Source organism: Nannospalax galili, unplaced genomic scaffold (genome assembly GCF_000622305.1).
Source record: "Nannospalax galili isolate Female #2095 unplaced genomic scaffold, S.galili_v1.0 scaffold543, whole genome shotgun sequence".
Taxonomy (NCBI): Eukaryota; Metazoa; Chordata; class Mammalia; order Rodentia; family Spalacidae; genus Nannospalax; species Nannospalax galili.
Window position 1 is genome coordinate 4,501,179 of NW_008352270.1, and position 8,146 is coordinate 4,509,324.

General features: G+C 41.5%; 1 protein-coding gene across 1 annotated transcript in view; it reads left to right on the top strand.

Annotated features, from left to right (window-relative positions):
- Pld5 (phospholipase D family member 5) overlaps positions 1-8,146 on the top strand; it is a 422,154-nt gene that overhangs the window by 393,259 nt on the left and 20,749 nt on the right. The window contains exon 6 of the mRNA XM_008849173.2: positions 3,504-3,701. Within this exon, the coding sequence (XP_008847395.1) occupies positions 3,504-3,701 (198 nt within the window). The remainder of the gene's footprint in view (positions 1-3,503; positions 3,702-8,146) is intronic.

Below are 8,146 nucleotides of genomic sequence, written 5' to 3' on the forward strand. Positions count from 1 at the left end.
ATGAATGTATGTGTACTCATTTGTGCAGTGTCAGTGAAAGTCAGAAGAAGATATCAGATTCTCCTGGAACTAGAGTTATAGACAGTTGTTAGCTGCCATATGAGAGCTGGGAATCAAACCCAGGTCCTCTGAAGGAGCAACCAATGCTCCTAAGCAGTGAGCCACCTTTCCACCTCTTTCACTTTCTTACCTTAATGTGCTTGTTTTTCTCATTGTAAGACTCTACGCCAAAGAAATACTTAACAGAAACACACAAGCATGTGTTCAAGGGTGCTCATGTTATTTTTTGCATTAGCAAGGAAATAAAAGTCTCTGAGTGGGTTAAATAATTTGTGTATGTCTATACTGTGGTTGCTGTGAGCTGGAAAAATGCTGACAGACCAGAATGAATGAACATGGAAAGATCTCCAAAGTATGTTGTACTACTAAGGCTTAGGGCTCATGGGGATACAGATTCCTACATGTTTGAAAAATCTCCTGGAGAAAGGGCTAGAAAGAAAATTTCATATCACTGGGCTCTGGGCTCCCAAACAACCCTTCACTGGAGGATCGGGTCATATAAAGCATGCACATTTGTGTCCTGTCCTTTTCTGACCAAAATTTCATGCTGTTACTTAGACTAAATCAGGGATCATGTGCATTTTCCACAAAGATGTGGTAGACTCAGTGTAGCCAGCGCAGTCATTTTCGTCAGTATAACTGACGAAGGCTCACATGACCTGCAATCAGATTCTTTTGGGCTTTTTTTTTTTGACAATTTCATACAAGAGTACTATATTTGCATCATTTCCTCACCTCACTTCCTCCTTTCTATTCGTCCCATAATCTCCCTGCTCTCTCCCAATTTCCTGTCCTTTAATTTATATATAAATTAACCTGCTGAGTCCATTTAGTGATGCTTGTATATATGCGTGTTAGGCATGACCATTTGGGATTAGATAACCTATCAGGGAACTCATTCCTGGAGAAAACCAATTTTCCCTCTCTCAGAACCACTGATTGCCTATAACTTCACCTAGAAGTGGGACCTTGTGAAATTTCCTCCACCCATGTTGGCGTATCAACCGGTGTTGCTGTTATGCAGGTCTTAGGCTATATTGCCGAGATGTCCTGGGTTCAGCTTCCCTGTTTTGTCTGGAAGACACTATCTAGAAGCAGGCATCCTGGTCCTCTACCTCTTAGAATCTTTCCACCCCCTCTTCTGCAGTGTCCTTGAGCCTTCATTGTAGATGTATCAGTTGGGGCTGGGCACCCCAAGGTCACCGATTCTCTGCATTCTGACCAGTTATGGATCTCTGGACTAGTCTCCATCTGTTACAAAAAGAAGCTTCTTTGATGGGGGATGAAAGCTACACATGTCTGTGGGTATAAGGATAAATATTAGAATACAGTTAGAAATTGTATTTGTTTAGGGAAATTGCAGTACATTCAGCTGTAGGGTGTATGCCCTCTCCAGCCATGGGTACTTGGCTGGGTTTACAGTACCAGGCATGATTTCCCTTCTATTAGACAGTCATTGGTTACACCCTCCCAAGCCCCAGAAGAAAATACTGCTACTGCACCATTAGGACTATCTTGCTGGGTCAGTCATTGTTGTGATTTGTAGACTTCAAAGCTGGGTAGGACCATTGTTTGCTTTTCTTCCCTGGCAACTTGCATAGCACCTACTGATACTATGAGAGCTGGTCCAAAAGGGAAGGGGAAGACTTCCATGTCAGTTCCAGCTTCGATTTCTCTAAGTGGAGAAAGTATGTGTCCAAAGTATGTGGTGTCTTCAGCAATAAGGTCTTATCTTTAAGTTCTGGGAGGCAACCAACGGCTTTGGAAATAGCCTATATTGTTTGAGGAGTCTGTCAGACTCCCCTGGCCAACAACTCAAAGGGAGGTTTCCCATGCCTGGCACTAGCATCTTGGTTAGATAATCTATAGTTCTTGTGAGGGGCATTATCAAATGGCTAACTCCATTTGAACTATATTTGTGTATATTGTATGTGGGGTTTTTTTGGTCTTTTTGAGACAGGGTCTCCCTATAGCCCCTGCTGGCCTGGAACTCACTATGTAGGCCAGGCTGGCCTTGAACTCAGATCTGCCTGCCTCTGCCTCCCCATAATGTATATTATTAAGTAAGCTTATAAAATAATGTTTCTCCGAGGTTTTTTCAAACATCCTTGGTGTTATCTCTCTTTCTCCCTCTCCCTCTGTTACTCTTCCTCCTCCCTTCCTGAAGTCCCCCCATTTTTCCTGTTTCCCCCTTGATAGCACTTGTGCGCTATTATCCCACTCTCTAGAGAGCCTTCTCTCAAACTTCCTTCCCCTCCCCCATGGCCTCCATCAACCTTCCTAGCTTCAGCTGTTACTGGAGGGTATATACTCCTAAAGATTTGGAACTAAGACCCACAAGTAAGAGAGAACATATACCCTTTGTCTTTCTAGGTCTGGGCTACCTCACTCTCACTCAGTAGACCATTTTCCAGTTCCATCTATTTACCTGAAAAGTCCATTATTTTATTTTTCTTTACCGATGAATGGAATTCAATTATGTGTGTGTTCTCCGTTTTCCTTATCCATCCACCAGCTGAAGGACATTTAGGTTCTTTTTACTTCCTAGCTCTTGTGAAGAGTGGCAATGAATGAACGTGGCTGAGCAAGTTTCAGTGCAATAGGACACTGAGTCCCTTGGGTATATGCCGAGGAGTAGAATAGCTGGGTCATAGGGTAGGTCTACTTTTAGCTTTTTGAGAATTCTTCAAAATATGTCATCAAATTCTTAATTTAACACTGATTCAATCTCTGACTTAAAATTTTACCTGTGTAGGCTTGACTTTCCTTCTCTATGTGTTGAAGAAGGGGGACAAAGACAATCTCCACGGTCTCTTAGTTGTAGGATGTTGGTCTACTACTTCAAAGAGTGTACAATTTTAGCAAGAATAACAACTGCTATTCTTCTTAATGATTGCCATGTTAAAAGCACTGTTCAAGGATCCTTATGTGTACTAATCATTGTGTCATGGAGACTCTATGAAATTAATACTATATCTACTTTACAGAAGAAGACACTAAGGTCTGGAGATGAAGTAGGCTATCCTGAAACCACACAGCTCTAACAATGTAGAGCTGGACCCAATTTCCAGGCAGTGTGATTCCAGAATCTATGATCGGCACCAGTCTGTGATGCTGCAATGGGAGGGTTTTGTCTTGCTACATGATTGAAATGTTCATTAAAACAAAAACAATTGCACTGAGGAAAAAAATGTGGAAAGCCAATATAAAAAGTATAGGTGAAATTATCTGTAAGAGAACAATGCAAAAGTGAAGCAAAAGTTCTTATATGGACATTTTATATTTCTTTGATATACTATAATGTGGTCGTAGTGACATACCTCGATGTAACAACAAATGCAAAAAAAAATGCCTCTGCTAAAGCATTCTTAAAGATTCTTTTCTCTGCAGATAACAGCACCAGGCATACCCTTACATTGATGCTCTCAATTTTAATTTCACAGATGAAAGAACTTGGTGTCATCTTCTACAACTGCAGCTGCCTGGTCCTAGATTTACAAAGGATATTTGCTTTATATAGCTCATTAAAATTCAAGAGCAGAGTGCCTCAGACCTGGTCCAAGAGACTCTATGGAGTCTATGACAGTGAAAGGAAGTTGCAGCTTCAGTTGAATGAAACCAAATCACAAGCCTTTGTGTCGGTGAGTCCTATGCTCTCCCTGCCTCCCTTCCTCTCTTCCTCCAAAGCCTTTGTATACTCCTTCTCCCTCCAGCTTCTCCCACATCCCCCTCCCAACTTCATGTGTTTTTTTATACCTTTTGGGTCCAGCTAGTGCTTCCCACATGCCTATTGGTGTGGAGCCATGAGCAACTCACAAGAGGCCATACCTCTGAGGAAAACTGGCTTTCCCTCTCCCAGCAGCTCAGATAAGGGCAGGGCCTCATAAGCCCTTTTCCTATCCATGCTGGAATGTTGATTGGCTTGATCCTGCACAGGTCTTATGCAGGCAACCACACTGCTTGGTGTCTGTGAGTCCTATAGCCCTATCATGTGCAGAAGACAGAATTTCCCAACAGTCCTCCCCAACTTCTCTTACAGTCTTTCTGTACCTTCCTCTGCAGTGTCCCCTGGGTCTTGGAAGAAGGGGGTACAATCAATGTCCCACTGTGACTATTTTACAAATGAAGACACCGAAACTTTCCATAGCACAAAGTCCATCACATGGGAATACCACATGAGTGCCAGTGCCCAGGTCTGGTACTGTAGCAGATGAGCCCATTCCCTGTGCCCATCATCAGTGATTTCCAGATGTTTTAACAGTGGAATTCTTCAATGAGACAAATTAGAGGGGACCCCCAGTGTATAAAACAGACAAAAGAGGGGCTGGAGAGGTGGCTCCATGGTTAAGAGCACTGGCTGCTCTTGCAGAGGATCCACATGATGATTCTCAGTGCCCACATGATAGCTAACAACCATCTGCTAACTCCAGTTGCAGAAGAATCCAACACCAGCTTCTGACCTCCATGGTCATTGCATGATATAGGTGCACTTACATACATGCAGACAATACATTCATACACATAAAGATAATAAATAAAATACTTTAAAAAAAGAAAAAGACAAAAGCCAGAGCTGCTGGATTTTCTTGGGGCTGGAAGGCAGCAGACCCTCTTGACTGGACAAGACTCCTCCCCTAATTTCTGAGTCTTCTGACTCTAGTAAAAACCAGAACCCCATTTTCACCTCCCTTTTTTATCACCCCACTACTGACCCCATTTGTACTGTCACTAGGAACAGGGGTATATGTATCTGGGCCTCCAACCCTAGTCCTTAAAGTTTAGAACACCTAAGAATCAACCAGGGAGCCTGTTCTATTTCTCATTTATAGGCCCCAGTCTCTACCTAAGACCATATCTACTGCATCTGGGATGAGACCTTACAAGTCTGATTGAATAATGCTTCTGAATTCATCCTGATTTCTCAGAGAAACTTCTCTGCATCATGTTCCCAATTTACTATTGCTCTTTCTTCCTGGAATGGTATCAGTGTGTTTATACCAACAACACTTATGTACTAAAGAGAACTTTATGAGAACGTTAATTCATTCTTTTTACCTTTTAACATGAAAATACAATCTGAATATTTAGAAGTGCAGTAAAAAGGCTAGAGAGATTTTTCAGTGGTTAACAGCACTGACTACTCTTCCAGAGGACCTGGGTGCGGTTCCCAGCACCCACATGGCAGCTAACAACTGTCCCTAACTCCAGTTCCAGGGGATCTGATACTTTCTTCTGACCTCTGCAGGCATTGCACACCATGGCTACACTTACACACAAGCAGGCAATACACTCATACACGTAGAGTGAAAAATAAAAAAAGAACAAGGTCAGAAGTCTTGCCTTCAGAACTGAGCTTCTTCCTTTCATTATAACATTAATCACATTTTAGCAAGTATTTGTTATCATTTCCCCATAATTTTATAAGGCTCCGAAGATTGCATACTATACCCATTTCATGATTGATATTCCCAGCACCTCACTTGGTACTTTGAAAGCAGCAGTAAAATGTTCAACTAAATTTCTTGGCAGTAATATTGATGGAAAGTTCTAGAATGCACATAGCTTTTACAGGAACATATACCAAGCCAATGCCAAGACAAACTAAATTAAGTTCAATGTATTTGTTGTAAAGCATCTTAAAATACTACATCATATTTTTGTAAACTCACAATTCCAAAACTAAGTTGAACACACATGGAGAATATTTGAAGACCTTAAAAATAACCATTCCCAAAATCAGAGATTTGATCATTCCTAACTTAGACAAATATAAATTTCAAGTTACAATATAAATAGGGATTATTTTTAATTTTCTCATGGACCACAAGTTGACACTTAGTAAATTTGTCTATATGACTTATAGTGACTCGGTACCAGAAAATTGTAATTACCACACATTTCCCATTGAAATCAGACAGCAGTAAAAGATGACTGAGTTTATGTCTCATAGATTTCTTTGTACAGCCCTTAAAATAATGCCCCTGAAGAAAGTATGCATTTGCTCTCTAGGACTCTTAGTGAGTTCAAGACTCTGAGTGTTAAACAGGTTTCATTTTATTGATATGAGTGTTAAAAAGGTTTCATTTCTTGTTATTATTTGGTTCGTCCACCCATCAGTCATGTAGACTGAGATATATCTGCAGAGACAGGAAGACATTGAATAGAATTTGGTGCCACTATGGAAAAAATACCATCTGATATTCCTTTTTAAAACTTCCACTGTGCCAGGCATGGTGGCACATGCTTATAATTGCAGTACTCAGGAGATAGAGGCAGAAGGAGCTCTGTAAAATGGAGGCTAACCTGGTCTACATGGTGAGTTCCAGACACGAGATGCCTCAAGAGTTCCTGATTGGTAAAAGAGAGCCAAATTATAAGACCATGTCTGATTCTCACCTACTTTAACTGTGGAACAAAGGAATACACAATACCAGGCTCTTAAGATCTACTCTAGAGTGCTAAGAGGGAAACATAACAGCCATCTCTCTATACAGTTATTAGAGTAGTACATTGTTCTTTTGTGTTGTTATGTACGAGGCAAGCATTTTTAAGGCACTAGTATATCCAGGCACTATTTACAAAGAACTGTGGGACCCATCTGGAACACACAGGGGAGTGCCACCAAGGCCCCAGGTACAAGGACACTAGTATAAACAATCATGCACTCCCTTAACACCTGGAGCACCTAACAAGTCCCAGGTATTGTGTTAGGCAAAAAAGAGCACAGGAATCAGTAAGGTAGATAAATGTTAATAAAGACATTCACATGTGTTTGGAAAAACTATAATGAAGCAACTTCCACTAGACACGGAGGTTGGATGAGACATTCCACACGTATTAATTTATGAAACACATTCATATTCATTCCAGGAACACTTGGGGGGCATTAGGTATGTGCACGGTACAAGGTTCAAGAGCTAGGCAAAATCTAGTGGCTAAGAAACATATAAACAAATGAGGTAATGCCATATGTTGGGTGCTAGAGGGCAACTGCACAAAGCACAGATCTTACCTTGATCATTGACAGATGCCACATGCTTAGACCTGAGCCTGGAGCATGACAGGCACTGGGAAATATTGCTGACTGACTGACAGCAAGCCCAGCACCCAGCCAGGGAGCAGACTGTTCTCTTATTTGATCCTCAAGGTGAAGGTGTTAAGAGGTTGTTATTCTTATTAACCCCTTTAAAAAAAAAAAAAAAAAAAAAAAAAAGACTTTCCAGGCCTGATGGAACACTATGATTACAGGCCTGCAATCCCATTACTTGGAGACAGAGACTGGAGGATTGCTATAACTCCAAGGCCAGCATAGGCTACATAGAGATTTCCAGAACAGCCGGGGCTACACAGTGAGGCTCTCTCTCACAAAAGGAAGGAGAGGAGAGAGGAAGAAAAAGGAAGGGGAGGAGAGGGTAAAGGCAGGGAGGAAGGGAGGCTTAAAGATAGAAGGCATATACTAATCCCCTCAGGGTACAATCTGGCCTGCATCTCCAAATGCTTGCTCTACCCTTGAGATTAGGGTGCATTGTTGAAATGTGTATATACTGTAATAGCTAGGTAGAGAGGCCACCAGTCACTGTTTACCCAAAGTCACTTCTCTCCAAAACCAAAACCCACTTTGGGATCCCAGGATGAAATTCAGGAAGTTCTTAAGTAAAACAAAAACATGGGCATTTGGACACATTTCAGAGTCTAGTGACCTGTCCAGAGAAAAGCTCCTTAGCTGCTCCATGGAACCCTGAGTCATAGTTAAGACAGACGCAACTGGCTGAGGAAATTAAATCATTTAAGTGTATAATTTTTTTAATGGTATAGGAAAATGAATAAAACACAACCCCTACAATCAAGCTAGAAGCAGTCTAGAGAGTCAAATGCAAGCAATTACACATTTGAATATGCTAAATAAGAAAGGAAATCAATTCTGGAAGTGGAGTGTGGTAAAGGTTGCACAGCAGTATCAGTATACTTGAGGCTATTGAATAGCAGGCTTACAAAGGATTCAAATGGGGCTGGGGCTGTTGTTCAGTGCTAAAGTGCTTGCCTAGCAATAGCAAAGCCTGGGTTCGATCACCAGCACAGGGAGAGA